This window comes from Vitis vinifera, chromosome 19, assembly GCF_030704535.1.
Source record: "Vitis vinifera cultivar Pinot Noir 40024 chromosome 19, ASM3070453v1".
Taxonomy (NCBI): Eukaryota; Viridiplantae; Streptophyta; class Magnoliopsida; order Vitales; family Vitaceae; genus Vitis; species Vitis vinifera.
In genome coordinates, this window is record NC_081823.1 from 24,250,677 (window position 1) to 24,268,191 (window position 17,515).

At 32.7% G+C, this 17,515-nt stretch overlaps 1 protein-coding gene across 1 annotated transcript; it reads left to right on the forward strand.

Moving 5' to 3' along the window:
• Window positions 1-3,375: 3,375 nt before the first annotated feature.
• On the forward strand, window positions 3,376-14,617 carry LOC100262891 (putative disease resistance protein RGA4). The gene is made up of 9 exons (XM_059735568.1): window positions 3,376-7,611; window positions 7,764-8,386; window positions 8,588-8,620; window positions 8,707-8,907; window positions 10,439-10,518; window positions 10,608-10,675; window positions 10,764-10,996; window positions 11,599-11,806; window positions 13,446-14,617. Exons 1-2 carry the CDS (start codon window positions 3,424-3,426, stop codon window positions 7,779-7,781), a joined length of 4,206 nt encoding a protein of 1,401 aa, XP_059591551.1. The 5' UTR covers window positions 3,376-3,423; the 3' UTR covers window positions 7,782-8,386; window positions 8,588-8,620; window positions 8,707-8,907; window positions 10,439-10,518; window positions 10,608-10,675; window positions 10,764-10,996; window positions 11,599-11,806; window positions 13,446-14,617.
• The last annotated feature ends 2,898 nt before the right edge of the window (window positions 14,618-17,515 follow it).

The window sequence follows — 17,515 nt, forward strand, 5'->3', positions numbered from 1 at the left end:
GGGTAGATTTGCCCTAGTGGTTGCCTAGGGTTAGTTTGAGCCTTTTGACCTAGTTCATTTTTGGGTTTGATTGTGTTGACTAGTAAGAGGAGTGCCCTTTGATTGCATTGATGGGTTGAAAATATCAAGAAATTCCCAAAAAATGTTGGCAAAAAAACCAATAAATGTTAAAGTATCGATGATATTTTTGAAAAAATAACAAAAAGTCTCTCATTTAAGATTTCAACGGTGGATATTGTGTCAACCCACGTCGTTGCACGAAATATCAGTGATATTTTAATGATAAATCCCAAAATTCAAACCTTGCTTCGACATGCACGACATAATAATGTGGTGTACTAATTTCTTCCTCCCTAACATATGACCACAATAAATCCTTGTTTCTCATTTATGATTTACTTTTTGCTCCCTCAATTATGCATAAGATATTTTAATAATATGATAGTTGAGCTTGAAATAAGATTGTTTAAAAAACAAAATTCATTAAAAGATGACACAAAACGAAAAAAAACTAGACCCCTCCTAGTGCACAACTTAGTTTATTTCAAATCTCCATTTTATTCATAACAAATATTCATATTTTCTAGGTAGATAATTTAGCTTATTTCAAATCTCCATTTAATTCATAATAAATATTCATAGTTTCTAAGTGGATAACTTAGTTGAAGTTAAATCTCCATTTAATTGAAAGTAAATATTCATATTTTTACGAGGAATAACTTAGAATAGTTACAAGTGGAATAGTTAGTTGATTTGGAGTCTTCAACTAATGCATATATAATAAATATTTAAATTCTTTGTTAGGTCCACACGACTTAGAATAGTTCTAAGTGGACAAAGGGTATTTCAAACCTCCACCTAATGCACAATAAATATTCAATTTTTCTAAGAAGATGTGTTAAAATAATTCTAAGTGAACAAATTAGCTAAGTTGGAGTCTTCACCTAATAAATAATAAATATTCATATTTTCTAGGCGGACAACATAGTTGCATTTGAATCTCCATCTTATGCACAATAAATATTCATATGTTCTAAATGGACAAGTTTGCTAATTTGGCATCTTCATCTAATTCATAATGAATAGTTATATTTTCTATCAAGCTTATTAGAAATCTCAACCTGATACATATTTTCTATTAGGCCGGCCCATGTGATTTAAAATAATCCCAAGTGGACAACTTGTAGAAATAATTCTAAGTTGGCAAGGATTTAATATTACAACACAAACATTTACCATTATGAAATTAAGTCATAAAACAAAACTTAGTTATCATTATCTTAATAAATTATCAAAGCAAGTATGGATAACATGATTATCAAAGTAAAAATAGGGAGAAAACTATGAATTTTAATTTATAAGAGTTCATATCTCTTGCTTAATATACTTAAAATCAAAGTTATCATTGTCTTAATTAATTATCAAATCAAGTATAGATGATATAATTATCAAAGTAAAAATATCAAGAAAATTATAAATTTTAATTTATAAGGGTACATATATCTATTAGAGTCCATTTGATAGTGACAATGATTTTAGGAATCGCTTTTACCGTAAAAAGTGTTTTTGGAAAAAATTAGGTGTTTGAAAAAATTTAAGAAACACTTTAAAAAAATCTAAGAAATAACTTGTAGTGTTGGAAAATCACTTAATGTTTTATGGAGAAACATTATAATTATATGTAGAAAAAAAATAATAGAGTTATTGTGAACTGATTTTTTATCCATAAATTTTTTGTATTAATGGGTTCACTATTTGAGTTTCAAATACTTTTTAAATATTACTAGACTCATTATTGAATCCAATGCATTAAGTCTTGTTTAATTTGGAGTTTATTTGCTTAGCGAAAAAAATTTGAAAAATATAATTCTATATAGAAGAAAAAGATAGAGTCGTTCGATACCAATTTTTGTTCATAAATTTCTAGTACTATTTGAGTTTTAAGTTATCTTTAAAATTATTAAACTTATTAATGAATCAAACACATTAAGTCTTACTTAATTTAGAATTTATTTGTCTAATGAAAAATTTTTCAAAAATATGATTATAAGTAAAGAAAAAACTAGACAAGTCATATGGTCTTCCTTTAAATTGCATTTACTTATCTGAATTTTTTTTTTAATTTCTTAAAAAAAATTCATTAAATAGATAAATTTCAAATCAAATTATACTTGATACATAAAATTGATTAATTTTCTAAAATAAATTGAAACTTAAAAATTGATTTAATTAGCACTAAAAATATAGAACTTAATAACATTAGAAAGTCATAAACCAAAATTTATTTTAAATGACTTTAGTTAGTTTTTTCTTTATATATATAGCAAATAAACTTCAAATCAAGCAAGACTTGATGTGTAAGATTTATTAACGAGTTTAGTAATTTTTAGAAATAATTTAAAACTCAAATAGTGATCTTCCAACAATTTATGGACAAATATTGGTATAGAACGACTCTATTGTTTCTCTTCTACGTACATAGAATCATATTTTTCTGATTTATTTTCACTAGACAAATAAATTTCAAATTAAATAACACTTAATATATTAGATTCATTACCAAATACATTAATTTTTAATTTATAACTCAAACAATAATTCAATTAATACAAGAAATTTATAGATAAAAATTAGTCCAACTATTATTTCTTTTTTACATATGATTATATTTTTATAAATTCTTTTATTGGATAAATGAACTTTAAATCATGTGACACTTTGTATTGAATTTAATAATCTTTAAAAATAATTTAAAATTTAAAAAATTGATCAATTAATTGCAAATCAAAGCAAAATATTTTAGAATACTTTGTTTCTAATTGAGTTCTAAATGTGTGTATGCAATAAGAAATTTAAAATAGTTTAAAAAATATTTTCAAATCCATTAGTTATCCCAAACTTTTCTCATCATTTTTTAAAAGAAAAGAAAATGATTTTTTAATGTTTGGTTTTCACATGGAAGAAATTGAATATAATTAAAATTAGTTCAAAACTTTTGTATTTTCAAATTATTTATTTTTTATGTAGAAAAATTAAAATAAATGAAATGAATTTAAAGAGCATACTAAATAATTTATTGAATTTAAAACTATTTTTAATTTTCATTCACTTTTTTTCCTCACATTTTCTGTTAAATTTATATGAGAAACACACAAAATCTTAGTATTTGCCTTTTTTTTTTTTGTTAGTTAATGTTGTTTTCCCTTGTCTTTTTCCGATGGTATTTAAAAATAATAAATTTGTTCCCTTTCCTCGGTATTTTTCCAAATTTCGGATTCGTACGTTGGAATAATCAGCCTAATGTCCATCCACCCCTATAAAGATATCTCTTACTTTGTTCCATATTCTCTCACAATTCCCTCAGCTTCTCATCTTGTACGTGCTGTATTTTCTTCGCTTTCTGCTACTTTGAGTTGTTCCAAAATGGCTGACCAAATTCCATTCGGTGTTGTGGAGCACATTTTGACCAAGTTGGGGTCCAAGGCGTTTCAAGAAATTGGATCCATGTATGGTGTTCCAAAGGAGATGACCAAGCTCAAGGACAACCTGGACGTCATCAAAGGTGTACTTCTGGATGCTGAGGAACAGCAGCAGCAGAAAACTCGTGGAATAGAAGCTTGGGTCCAGAAGCTCAAAGGCGCCGTGTATGACGCAGATGACTTGCTGGATGATTATGCAACCCATTATCTACAGCGAGGAGGATTCGCAAGGCAGGTCAGTGACTTCTTCTCACCTGTAAATCAAGTTGTTTTTCGCTTTAAGATGAGTCATAGACTCAAGGATATCAATGAAAGGCTGGACGCTATCGAAAAAAAAATCCCCATGTTAAATCTCATTCCACGGGACATAGTACTACACACACGGGAAGAGAGGAGTGGGAGAGAAACCCACTCATTCTTGTTGCCGTCTGATATTGTAGGAAGAGAAGAAAACAAAGAGGAGATAATAAGGAAGCTGTCATCTAACAATGAAGAAATTCTTTCCGTTGTTGCCATTGTTGGCTTTGGGGGATTGGGTAAGACCACCCTCACTCAATCGGTATACAATGACCAAAGAGTAAAACATTTTCAGTATAAGACATGGGTTTGCATTTCTGATGATTCTGGTGATGGTCTTGACGTCAAACTGTGGGTCAAAAAGATTTTAAAATCTATGGGAGTTCAGGATGTGGAGAGTCTGACCTTGGATGGTTTGAAAGACAAGCTTCACGAAAAAATAAGTCAAAAGAAGTACTTGTTAGTACTTGATGATGTTTGGAACGAAAATCCTGGAAAATGGTATGAACTGAAAAAATTGTTGATGGTTGGTGCTAGAGGAAGTAAAATTATAGTAACCACCCGAAAACTTAATGTTGCATCCATTATGGAAGATAAGTCTCCCGTTAGTTTGAAAGGTCTAGGAGAAAAGGAGTCTTGGGCTTTATTTTCAAAATTTGCATTTAGAGAACAGGAGATTTTGAAGCCAGAAATTGTAGAAATTGGAGAAGAAATTGCAAAAATGTGCAAGGGAGTTCCTCTCGTTATTAAGTCTTTAGCAATGATATTGCAGTCTAAAAGAGAACCGGGGCAGTGGTTGTCTATTAGAAACAATAAAAATTTGCTGTCACTTGGAGATGAAAATGAGAATGTTCTAGGGGTGCTGAAATTAAGTTATGATAATTTGTCAACTCATTTGAGACAATGTTTTACATATTGTGCTTTATTTCCAAAAGACTATGAGATTGAGAAAAAGTTGGTGGTACATCTATGGATAGCACAAGGTTATATTCAATCTTCAAATGATAATAATGAGCAAGTAGAGGATATAGGGGATCAATATGTTGAGGAATTATTGTCAAGGTCATTGTTGGAGAAGGCGGGAACCAATCATTTTAAAATGCATGACCTTATACATGATCTTGCACAATCAATTGTAGGATCTGAGATCCTTGTTTTAAGAAGTGATGTAAATAACATTCCAGAAGAAGCTCGTCATGTATCATTGTTTGAAGAGATAAATCCTATGATAAAGGCTCTAAAGGGAAAACCCATAAGAACCTTTCTTTGTAAATATTCTTATAAAGATAGTACAATTGTAAATTCATTTTTTTCATGTTTTATGTGTTTACGTGCATTGAGTTTAAGTTGTACGGGTATAAAGGAGGTGCCAGGGCATTTAGGCAAATTGAGTCATTTAAGGTATCTTGATCTTTCCTACAATGAGTTTAAGGTACTTCCGAATGCTATTACAAGGTTAAAGAATTTGCAAACACTAAAACTCACCAGCTGTAAGAGATTAAAAGGAATTCCAGACAATATAGGAGAATTGATCAATCTTAGACACTTGGAGAATGATAGTTGTTATAACTTGGCTCATATGCCACATGGAATCGGCAAGTTGACTTTACTTCGAAGTCTACCATTGTTTGTGGTTGGGAATGACATAGGGTTAAGGAATCACAAAATTGGTAGCTTGAGTGAATTGAAAGGCCTTAACCAACTAGGAGGAGGGTTATGCATAAGTAATCTTCAAAACGTGAGGGATGTTGAACTGGTATCCAGGGGGGAAATTTTGAAAGGAAAACAATATCTTCAGTCCTTGAGATTGGAATGGAATCGGCGGGGCCAAGATGGGGAGTATGAGGGTGATAAGTCAGTGATGGAAGGCCTTCAACCACACCGACACCTAAAGGATATCTTTATAGAAGGTTATGGAGGTACGGAGTTTCCAAGTTGGATGATGAATGATGGGTTGGGTTCCCTGTTTCCCTACCTAATTGAAATTGAAATTTGGGAATGTTCAAGATGCAAAATTCTGCCACCCTTTTCTGAACTCCCTTCTCTCAAGTCTTTGAAGCTTGATGATATGAAAGAAGCGGTGGAGTTAAAGGAGGGTTCATTAACAACGCCACTCTTCCCATCTCTTGAATCGCTCAAACTCTGTTCCATGCCAAAGTTGAAGGAATTGTGGAGGATGGACTTACTAGCAGAGGAGGGTCCTTCATTTTCTCATCTTTCGAAGTTATATATTTATAAATGCTCTAGTTTGGCATCACTGCATCCGTCTCCTTCTCTTTCTCAATTAGTGATCAGAAATTGCCATAACTTGGCATCACTGCATCCTTCTCCTTCTCTTTCTCAATTAGAGATCGGACATTGCCGTAACTTGGCTTCCTTGGAACTGCATTCATCTCCTTGTCTTTCAAAATTAGAGATCATATATTGCCATAGCTTGGCATCCTTGGAACTGCATTCATCTCCTTGTCTTTCAAAATTAAAGATCAGCTATTGCCATAACTTGGCATCCTTGGAACTGCATTCATCTCCTTGTCTTTCAAAATTAGAGGTCGGAAATTGCGATAATTTGGCATCCTTGGAACTGCATTCTTCTCCTTCTCTTTCTCAATTAGAGATCGAAGCTTGCAGTAACTTGGCTTCCTTGGAACTGCATTCATCTCTCTCTCCTTCTCGATTAATGATCCATAGTTGCCCAAACTTGACATCCATGGAACTGCCGTCATCTCTTTGTCTTTCTCAATTATATATCAGAAATTGCCATAATTTGGCATCCTTGGAACTGCATTCTTCTCCTTCTCTTTCTCAATTAAACATCCATGATTGCCCAAACTTGACATCCATGGAACTGCGGTCATCTCTTTGTCTTTCTGATTTAGAAATCAGTAAATGCCCTAACTTGGCATCCTTCAAAGTGGCTCCATTACCTTCTCTTGAGACACTATATCTGTTCAGAGTTAGATATGGTGCGATATGGCAGATAATGTCTGTCTCTGCTTCTTCTTCGTTGAAGTCTCTGCATATTGGAAGCATAGATGATATGATATCTCTCCCGAAGGAGCTACTTCAACATGTTTCTGGCTTGGTAACGTTAGAGATCCGTGAGTGTCCTAACTTGGCATCCTTGGAACTGCCGTCATCTCCTTCTCTTTCTGGATTAACGATCCGTGATTGCCCAAACTTGACATCCATGAAACTGCCGTCATCTCTTTGTCTTTCTCAATTAGAGATCATCGATTGCCATAACTTGGCATCCTTGGAACTGCATTCTTCTCCTTCTCTTTCTCAATTAGTGATCAGAAATTGCCATAACTTGGTATCCTTGGAACTGCCGTCATCCCATTGTCTTTCTAAATTAAAGATCATAAAATGCCCTAACTTGGCATCCTTCAATACGGCATCATTACCTCGTCTTGAGGAACTAAGCCTGCGTGGAGTCAGAGCAGAGGTACTGAGGCAGTTCATGTTTGTCTCTGCTTCTTCTTCATTGAAGTCTCTGCGTATACGGGAGATTGATGGTATGATATCTCTCCCAGAGGAGACGCTTCAATATGTTTCCACTCTCGAAACTCTCTACATTGTTAAGTGCTCTGGTTTGGCAACATTACTACACTGGATGGGCAGCCTTTCCTCGCTTACGGAACTTATTATTTATGACTGCTCTGAATTGACATCACTGCCAGAAGAGATCTATTCCCTAAAAAAACTGCAGAAATTTTATTTCTGTGATTATCCACACCTACGGGAAAGATACAACAAGGAAACAGGTAAAGACCGGGCCAAGATTGCTCATATCCCACATGTTCGTTTCTACCTTGATTCCGATATGGAATGGCAGGTAGGTCCGAAATCCCTAACCTTTCTTCCCATTTTTATTATTTAAGAATCAAAATGCTATGTTTTCATTTTGTCTCTGGTAGTTCTTTTATGTTGGCACCTCATATGTTTGTTTAAATGCTCACATCAATAACTTTTTGAAAAATTTTCCAGATTAACATCATTTGCTGATGCTGTGCACTAAACTAATCATTTTACTTGGGAGTTGTACATTCTAAGAGTTTGAGGAAATATTGAGGTCTGGTATGATAACTCTCAATCCTTGGAACTGCATTCATCTCCTTCTCTTTCTCGATTAACAATCCATGATTGCCCAAACTTGGCATCCTTCAATGTGGCATCATTACCTCGTCTTGAGGAACTAAGCCTGCGTGGAGTCAGAGCAGAGGTACTGAGGCAGTTCATGTTTGTCTCTGCTTCTTCTTCATTGAAGTCTCTGTGTATACGGGAGATTGATGGTATGATATCTCCCAGAGGAGCCGCTTCAATATGTATCCACTCTCGAAACTCTCTACATTGTTAAGTGCTCTGGTTTGGCAACATTACTACACTGGATGGGCAGCCTTTCCTCGCTTAAGGAACTTATGATTTATGAATGCTCTGAATTGACATCACTGCCAGAAGAGATCTGTTCCCTTAAAAAACTGCAGAAATTTTATTTCTGTGATTAACCACACCTAGAGAAAAGATACAACAAGGAAACAGGTAAAGACCGGGCCAAGATTGATCATATCCCACGTATTAATTTCCAAAGTGATCGAGTTATGGAATATAAGGTCCGAAATCCCTAACCTTTCTTCCCATTTTTATTATTTAAGAATCAAAATGCTATGTTTTCATTTTATTATTATGTTTTCATTGTATCCCTGGCACCTCATATGTTTGTTTTTACTGCTCACATTAATAATTTTGAAATTTTTTTCCAGCTTGGATACGCTTTCCGATGATGTGCACTAAACTAACAATTTTACTTGGAGTTGTACATTCTAAGAGTTTGAGGAAATACTGAGGTCTGATATGATAACTCTCAATCTTAAACGTTGTTTTGTGTTTGGAACGTTACTACACTTGATACATACCCTCACCTCACTTACAGAGCTTGGAAATCGTGGCTGCCTTGAATCGACGTCACTGTCAGAATATATGTTCCCTCAAAAACCTGCAGACACTAAATAATCTGCATCTGTTCACAGAAAGATGCTGAAAGGAAAGGTGAAGACCAACCCAAGATTGCTCATATGCCACAAATTGATATCATACATCCATGAAGATTGAACTGATACACAATGCCTTTCAGGTCTGAAATCCCTAACTTTTCTTCTCATTTTCTATGACTTCATTTTCATTATCTTACTTTTAAAATGCTCTGTTTTCATTTGTTTTGGTAGTTCTTTGTATTTGTGCCTTACTTGTTTGATTAAATGCTTACATCTTCAAATTATTTTATTCTAAGTGTTTTGCATTCTAAGAGTTTGAGGAAATACTGAGCTCTAATATAACTAGTAGAGTCCACCATTCCTAAGAAGCTTACCATTTCCTAGTGCCCAAAGGATCCCGAAAGGAGACAACTTTGGATTGGCTTGAAGATTTCCCATGGTCCAAAAATTTGTATTTACTAGACGCTTGATACAAAAAGTAGTTTAAATTTAGCCATTAATATAACTTTTTTATTAGAGAAATAATTGCCAAACAAATGCAAAATAGAAAATGGTGTTAATGAATTCAGTCCTTCATCTATATTGCAGTTTAGCAGCTTTTGTTAGATAACAGGTATGGGGTTGGGTTTATTATGTTACCATTCCAAATATTCTTAAAAAAATCATCAAGGCTTTGTTTGTTTTCTTGAAAATTTGAAGGAAAAAATAAAGAGAAAAAGTGGAAGGAAAAAAAAAAGTGGAAGTCAATAAATTATTTTTATATTATACTTTAAACTCATTTCACTTTTTTTTAACTCTTTGATTTAAAGATTAAATAATTTGAAAATGTATAAATTTATAATTAATCTTAATTATATTTGATTTTCTTTGGTATTTTCCATAGGACAATTAAACTTGAGAAAATCATTTTCCTTAACATTATTTTCTTAGTACTTTTCGGGAACCAAGCATAACCTAAATGTTCTAGTTTAGTTTAGCAGCTTCATCAAATTAGATAGACAACCTCACATCTCTTATTCAGCTGAGGTGTTATGTTAGTTAATGTTTTGTCTCTGCTTCTTCATTGAAGTCTGTCTATTGGATGCACAGATGATATGATCCAAACTTAAATTGAACGTTGCTCTTGTTTTGCAACATTACTGTACTAGAAAGGCAACTTGAACTCACTTATAGACCTACCTATTGGTGACTGCATTGAATTGACATCACCTTAGAAGAGATGTGTTCCACATGGAAAATCTTTCATTATATGCACCTACTTGCAAGATACCAAAAGGAAACGGGTGAATACTTGCCCAAGAATACAAAGGGCCACACTTGGTGAAGGTTTCATCAGTAAGGAGAACCATTTCAAGTATGAAATCCTCCATTCTCATTTTTTGATGACTTCATTTTTATTCAATATCCATTTGAAATAATTTAAGTTCATTTTCTTTAGATATTATATTTTCTTGCTTGCTCAATAATTTCATTCAAGTAAGTTGTTTGGATATCACATTTTCTTTGGGTTTTTTTCTTTTTAGAATAATTTCAAAATGTCATTTTTTACTATTCACAAAATTTGATCATAGTTGAGTGATTAAAATTCAAGTTTATTCTTATTATCATTAGTAGTTATTTGATATATTTGTTTGCTAATACAAAAATAAGACTAACAAGTAATGTGCATAGAGTTTGTAGAAGAGAAGAAAGATTTGATCCAAGATATTCCTAAAGATCGGAAACTTTCAAAGCCACCCAAGATCCCACAGGTTGAATTCAGATTCATTCAGTTTACAATCCATTAATTCTACTTATATCATCTTTGTTATGTTACAATTTGCCTTTACTTGTTATGCAGCCTACCTTAATAATTTGGGGAGACCAAGATAAGGTATTCCTAGTAGAATTGGCTCACAAATTGAAAAGGTAAACTTGTATCACCTACCTACATACCTACAACAATACAAACACTAGCTCATGTCTTTCTCACTATTGAAATTGTTATTGCATGCAGACATTTCAGGTGAGGAGGCCCAACTTGTGATCATAGAGCATACTTTTATTATAGAGAAGCCCAAGGAAATATTTAAGCACTTGAAATCCTTTCTCATTGATTTGCTTCCACCTCCCAAGCAACACCTAGAACCACTCGCACCATGACGAAGTTAAAAGGAACTAATGCAACATTCTCAATATATTAGAATATATCGAAGGAAGGGTGGCCACATATGAAGACCCTATTCCAAGGTCAAATTTTAGATTTTTGTGTTTTTCTTATCACTATTCCTATACTATTACTAGTGCACCTTATTTGTCAAGATGATTAAAAGGGAATTCCCTAGGATAACTAGTGTCTCAAGTGATCTTGAGGTTCATAAATTTTTGGTTTCCATAAGATAGGTGCCAACTATTTTTATTTTTTTTACACCCATGCAATATTCCGGTCATCTATTAACAAAGGCTAAAATTTCTTGTAGAGAATAGAATAAAGAACTAAATTACATGCAAATAGGACATTATTATTCTATTTACAAGTAAGGGCCAAAAATTATTGAGGGCCATCAAGCACATTGTTCCTAAAATAATAGCATCCATGTTGTTGAGCAAAAGTTTTTTTATATTGGCACCTCATATGTTTGTTTAAATGCTCACATCAATAACTTTGAAAATATTTTCCAGATTTTCAACAAATTGTAATGTTGTGCACTAAATTAATCATTTTACTTGGAGTTCTACATTCTAAGAGTTTGAGAAAAAACTAAGGTCTGATATGACAACTCTCAATCTTAAATGTTGTTTTGTGTTTGGAATATTACTGCACTTGATAGATGCCCTTACCTCTGTTACAGAACTTGGAATTCATGGCTACCCTGAATTGACATCCCTACCAGAAGATATGTTCCCTTAAAAGCTTGCAGACACTAAACAATTTGCAGCTGTTCACACTTAGAGGAAAGTTGCTGAAAGGAAAAGTGAAGACTAACCAAAGATTGCTCATATCCCACAAATTGATATCATACATCCATGAAGATTGAACTGATACAGAATGTCTTTTAGGTCCGAAATCCCTAACTTTTCTTCTTATTTTCTATGACTTCATTTTTATTATCTTACATTCAAAAATCTTCTGTTTTCATTTGTTTTGGTAGTTCTTTTTATTTGCACCTTATTTGTTTTATTAAATGCTTACTCCAGTAAGTTTGAAAATTTTTACATCTTCAAATCATTTTGCTTGAGTGTTTTGCATTCTAAGAGTTTGAGGAAATACTGAGCTCTAATATAAATAGTATTGGTCATAGAGTCTTCCTTTCTTAAGAAGCTTACCATTGACCTAATGGCCAAAGGATCCCAAAAGGAAACGACTTTGGGTTGGCTTGAAAATTTCACATGGTCCAAACATTCATATTTACTAGATGCCTGATATAAAAGAACTTTTGTTCTCTTTTCAATTTAGCCATTGATGTAGTCTAAATGTTTTATTAGAGCAATAATTGTCGAGTAAATGCAAAATAGAGAATGGTGTTAATGAATTCAGTACTTCATCTATGTTGTAGACTTGTAGTTTAGCAGCTTCTGCTGATAATGAGTGTGGGGTTGGCTTTATCATGTCACTGTTCCAAATATTCTTTAAAAAATCATTTAAGCTCTGTTTGGTTCTTAGAAAATTTGAGGGAAAATGTGAGGAAAACAAAATAGAGAGGAAAAGTGGAAGGAAAAAAAAAGTGAAAGTCAATAAATTATTTTTGTATGCTACTTCAAACTCACTGCACTCTTTTTAACTCTTTAATATAAAAATTAAATCATTTGAAAAATGTATAAATTTCTAATTAATTTTAATTATATTTGATTTTCTTTGGTATTTTCCAAAAGACAACCAAATATGAGAAAATCATTTTCCTTAACATTTTTTTTCTTAGTACTTTTAGGGAACCAAACATAACCTAAATGTTTTAGTTTAGTAGTTTCATCAAATTAGATAGATAACCTCACATCTCTTAGTGAGCTGAGGTGCTATGTTAATTAATGTTTTGTCTCTACTTCTTCATTGAAGTCTCTATCTATTGGACGCACAGATGATATGATCCAAACTCAAATTGAACACTACTCTTGTTTTGCAACATTACTTTACTCAATAATTTCATTCAAGTTCTTTGGATATCGCATTTTCTTTGGTGTTTTTTTTAGAATAATTCAAAATGTCTTTTTTAACGGTTCACAAAATTTGATTACAGTTGAGTGATTAAAATTCAAGTTTATTATTATTATTATTATTATTATTATTATTATTATTATTATTATTATTATTATTATTGGTTATTTGATATATTTTTTTTCTAATAGAGACAAAAGACTGGCAGCTAATGTGCATAGAATTTGTAGAAGAGAATAAAGATTTGATCTAAGCTATTCTTAAAGACCAGAAACTTTTAGAGCTACCCAAGATCTCACAGGTTGAATTTTGATTCACCTAGTTTACAATCCACTAATTATCCTTATATCATTTTTGTTATGTTACAAATTGCCTTTACTTATTATGCAACTTGTCTTAATAATTTGGGAAGACCAAGATAAGGTCTTCCTAGTAGAACTGGCTTACAAATTGAAACGGTAAACTCATATCACCTATCTACATGCCCACAACAATATAAACACTAGCTCATGTGTTCCTCACTATTGAGATTGTTGTTGCATGCAGGCATTTTGGGCGAGGAGGCTCGACTTGTGATCATCAATAACACAAGGCATGTTTTTATACAGAGAAGCCCAAAGAAACTTTTAAGCATTTTGTTAGCCCAAGGGTTCTCCTAATCAGGTTTTGATGATAACAAACCATGGTTAAGTGACTAATTGGTTTGAATGGTAAAGAATCTTAGGTATAAATTTGGAAATTCATCAAATGACCAAATGGATACAAGATCGAGACTTTTGGAAGACTTTTGATTATAGGAAACAAATGTAAGATGAATGCATGGGTGCACTTAGGTTTTACATATCTTTTTATGCATCTTTGAAAACTCGGTTTATTCCTTAAAATTACGATTTCATTAAAACCCAGGTTTTATCAAATGTATCTTAGGCAAAACGTTTCAAAATTGGCATATCAATTTACCTAAAGACCTTGCCTAAGTGTTAGAAAGGAAAAGAATTGAAAAATATAGGTTTTCGGGGCTAAAAGACTGAACCGATCGAGGCACAGTCAATCGGCTCAACCAACCAGGGAACCGAACGATCGGTTGCTCTTGTCCGACCGAGATCTGGTCGAGGAGTGTCAAAAACACACTCTCTCATCCAGTAGCCTTCTCTTCCCAGTCGAGGTACTCTCCTTCCCGATCGACCTCTAGTCGAGGTTCAGTCGAGGCAACGGTAACCTACCAAAGCATTAAATGCTCCAACGGCTAGTGAACCAATCGACCCCCAGCTCGACCGGTTAAGGCTGTTTTTTGCTTTTTTTGGCTCCCAAGCTTAGAAACCTATAAATTGAGAGCTCCACTTCATTTATGACATAAAGAACACTTGCAATCAATTTTCTACCCACTTGTTCTTGCCTTAAAAGCTCTCATTTATTTCTTAGTGCATTAAATCCTCACTTGCATATCCTTTAGTGCACCCTTGTGAATCATCCTAGCTTTGATTTGTATTTGAGCTATCATTGAGCTAGATTGAGGGCTTCATTCTTGTAAAAATTGAGTGTTAAAGCCTTCAAGAGGTTTGAATCTTGAAGAGATTATGTAAGAGCCCATTGGAGCCAGAATCCAAGTTTAAAGGAGATTGGAAGCTTTGTTGAAGCTTCAAGTTAGTGGAACCCTCACTCGGTTAGGAGATTGAGGAGAGTGGACGTAGGCAAGGAAATGTCGAACCACTATAAAATCCGAGTGTAAATTTTCTAACTCTATCTCTTTATTTTTTATTATATTGTGATTGAATTTGTTGTGTTGAAAAAGTTTTTGAAAAACCCAATTCACCCCCCTATTAGGTGTTTTTCTCATTAATTTGCTTCCACCTCATAAGCAACCCTCAGAACCACTTACACCATGACAAGGTGAAAAGAAACTAATGCAACATTCTCAATATATCAGAAGATATCAAAGGAAGGTTGGCCACATATGAGGACCCTGTTTCTAAGGTAGAATTTTAGATTTTTGTGTTTTTCTTGTCACTGTTTCTATACCATTACTAGTGCACCTTATTTTTCAAGGTGATTAAAAGGGAATTCCCTAGGATAACTAATGTCTCAGATAATCTTGAGGTTCACAAATTTTTGGTTTCAACAAAATAGACGTCAAACCATTTTTATTTTTTTCTACACCCATGCAATATTCCATTCATTTATTAATAAGGACTAAAATTTCTTGTAGAGAATGGAATAAAGAACTAGATTAAATGAAATAAGACATTATTAGTCTATTTACAAGTAAGGGCAAAAAATTCTTAAGGGTCATTAAGCACACTGTTCCTAAAATAATAACATCCATGTCATTGAAGTTTATTGCAATTACATTAGCATATAAAACAAAACTATTTTTTTTTTCTTTATGTTCACACCTTATCCATTTGATAAAATGCTTAAACAAGTAAGTTTGAATTTTTTTTTTTTTTTTTTTTGTTTTCAAATCAATTTAAATTTTACATTCAAAAGTTGAATTATTATTATTTTTTTTGGAAAATTTAACCGCACTTTAGAAGTTTGTGATTATTCTTTGGTCCATCTTAAAATGAGTTCCTGCATTCTTCCATTCCTCAAATTAAAATCACAATAAAAAGTTTTAGATTGACCTAAAATTTTCTCATGGCTTAGAAATTCATATCTACTAGATGGCTAAAGCAAAAAACACTTTTGCCTTGTATTTTAAGTAATCCTTGCCTGCTATTTGTTTATTGAGAGCATCATACAAGTTGTGATTATATTTCTTAATTTTTTTATATGATAAGACAGTAATTGGATTGAGAAAGATGCAACTTGTGGAGCAGAAAATTTCTTAACTACTTCCCTTGTATTTGCTTTGTGTGTATCAACTGTTCTATTAATTATTTTTTAAAAATATCACTAAAACAAACCTATTATGTCAGTGCTCTCTATTGTTATGTATCATAATTTAGCTATTTTTTCCCTAGAAATCATGCTTGTTATTGTGTTAATCAGTAGGTAGCATAAGAACTATTTTGTTCAAGTTATTTTGTATTGGCATTCTTCATGTTTCAAAATATTGTCAGACTAGCAATTTTACTGCAGATATAATGTTCTCAAATCAATGCAAAAATGGACGATTGTGGGTCTTGGGCACAACCTTCCTTGAAGAGTTGAATTGAGGGTTTCTATAAACTAGGTCTCTATATCAATAGATTCTACATTTCATCACTATGGAGACCTTACAATAAATATCGCAAAAAGCTTCATTTACTACATAGTAAGGATAATCCTAAGGACTTAAAAGTTTGAGTTGTCTCTTCCATGGCAGCTTCAGATCTCTTAATGAGCTCCCAGTCATTGCCTACCTTGAATATAAATCACTGCTAGAAGTATGTGCCCTCAACATTCCCATGTTCCCGATATTGACTAGATATTTGTTGCTAATTCATGAAGAATTGAAGGGATCTTTGATAATGACATCTATAATGTACTTCAAGTTCATGATCCAAACTCTCTTCTTGCTTTCAATAACTTCATTTTTTTTTATATTACTTTATGGTCAATGTTATAAGAATGTTGTATTTTGTTTACCTGATTCTCATCCATCAGCACACAGGAAAGGAAAAGTTTTACATTGCTTTCCTTCCCTTTGCTCTGTGTTTATATATGTTTATGCAGCTAATGTGAACTTCCACCATAACTTTTTAAGTTTTTTTCATTCTCGAGTTTGGGAAACAACTAGATTTGATTGTAATATTTTCTTGTAGATATCACCTTTCTTAAAAAGCTTGCATTTATTCACATTTTCAAGATGACTAAGTCATCTGATTATGCTTAGAACTATTGGTTTCTATTAAATTCAGGTATGATGTTTGCAATTTTAAGCCTCTTACTCCTCTTGAAGACTACATAAGTTTCTAGTGCTTTTACTTTAATGGTTATGGTCAATGTATCCTCTTGTTACTTCCTGTTTGCATTCTATATGTTCAAGAGCTTTATTAAAGTAATTATTTTATTGAAGATATAATTGTTTTCAAGTCAAAGAAAAATTGAATAATGACGTGGTTTCAACAACTTCTCAAAAGTAATTGGAAAGTAAGGAACTTTGTGGTAGTATTCTGATATCACATTGGGCTTTCAAATCGTTGTCTTGAATTGACATAAATAACATAATTTCTTTTCTAGTTGAGCTACTTCAACATGTTATTATGCTTCATACTCTTTCAATTATGTTTTGTTTAGGTTTGGAAACATTAGTACATTAGATATGTTGCCTCGAGTTACTTACACGACATAAAATTCATCTTTGTTGTTAACTGGCATCACTACCACAAGATGAGTTCCCTCAGCATTCTACAGACAACTATAATTTGGGACAATTCTGGTTTGGCAACATTATCGGAGTTGATAGACAACCTATCTTCATTAACAAAAACCTTTAAATTTATATTTATCCCGAACTAGCATCACTGTTGGAAGACGTGCATCCTTAACACCCTATAACCACTCATAATTGGAGACTGTTATGGTTTGTAAACATTCAACAAACTTGATAGGTAACCTTGCACCACTTACAGAGCTTCAAATTCATGGCTATCTTGAATTGACATCACTTTCAAACTAGATGGTTCATCCAA